Source organism: Dysidea avara, chromosome 4, assembly GCF_963678975.1.
Source record: "Dysidea avara chromosome 4, odDysAvar1.4, whole genome shotgun sequence".
Taxonomy (NCBI): Eukaryota; Metazoa; Porifera; class Demospongiae; order Dictyoceratida; family Dysideidae; genus Dysidea; species Dysidea avara.
The window spans coordinates 46,269,773-46,270,868 of record NC_089275.1 but is presented as its reverse complement, the minus strand read 5'-3'; the positions used below and the strand labels follow the sequence as shown (position 1 = coordinate 46,270,868).

The 1,096-nt window shown below is 37.0% G+C and overlaps 1 protein-coding gene across 1 annotated transcript; it reads left to right on the top strand.

Moving 5' to 3' along the window:
• Positions 1–205: 205 nt before the first annotated feature.
• On the top strand, positions 206–730 carry LOC136253914 (uncharacterized). The gene has a single exon (XM_066046572.1). It carries the CDS (start codon positions 206–208, stop codon positions 728–730), a length of 525 nt encoding a protein of 174 aa, XP_065902644.1.
• Positions 731–1,096: the final 366 nt, after the last annotated feature.

Here is a 1,096-nt window from a genome sequence, read left to right as displayed (position 1 = left end):
ACTGGGACTAGCTGCTACTACCATTCAGGAATTAATATCTGTAGATCCTCCTCTAACACCAATTAGTTTTATACCAGATTTTGATAAAGAAGAAGCTCTTTGATATGCCAAACTGAGCAACCTTGCCTATGAACCATACTCGACTGTCCAGCAACAAATTGCCAGTTATGGCCTCATAGCTGATATGATGCTGAAACTGATACTCATGGTTTTATTGCTAGTGAATGATGATGATTCTGTGGTGATGGTATTTTGTGGTACTGACTCATTTACTAATGCACTGACAGATGTTCAGTTTATTAGGGAGCCAATCTTTGAGGGGCAACCATATCTTGCTCACACTGGTTTCTTAGATGCATTCAAGAAAGTCTACAAATCTATTTCAGCCCATGTAAAGCCATTTATTGGTAAAAAGAAGATATATACTGCTGGTCATAGCCTTGGTGGAGCCCTGGCATCACTCCTAGCATTATGTATCTCTCACAAATATGAGAATGTAAAACTGATTCATCGATGTCCCCCGGTTGGTAACACCACTTTATCACAATATTTTAAGGAAATGCATTCCCACATAATCACCATTCAAAATAATCCTGTTAAAACTGGCAGGCTCATCAACCTAATGGCAACATACGGACTCTTTCAGCCACACCAAGTTATGTTTCTACCTGCAGTTGGTGGCCACAGCATTCTTGAATATATCAAACAACTGGAGAACCTTTCTAAGTAACATTGTGTGCATTAAAGGTGCAGTGTAGTATCTGCATACCTTGTACATATCTTTGTAACACCTAATGAATTTTGGTCAATACACTACTAGTATCTTAAAAATTGTTAATTAAAAATGAATTAGGCATCCAAGTAATAAAAAGCACTGAACAAGAGATAAATGATGGTATTACAGCAGAAGAAGTCGGCAGCGGTTAAGCGCCTTCAGAAATTAATTACGCAAAAGTCAATATTCTGGGATGAAATAAAATGCGTGGAAAATATAACAAAGTGTGGCATCATTGTGGTGTTCATAAGATTATACAAACCCAGTTAGTGCTAGAAGAGACATGTCAAATAGAGTTATATAAATTTCACTACAAAATTT

Excerpts from the sequence above, each read along its gene's own strand:
- LOC136253914 (XM_066046572.1), top strand. The coding sequence starts at position 206 with ATGGTTTTATTGCTAGTGAATGATGATGATTCTGTGGTGATGGTATTT.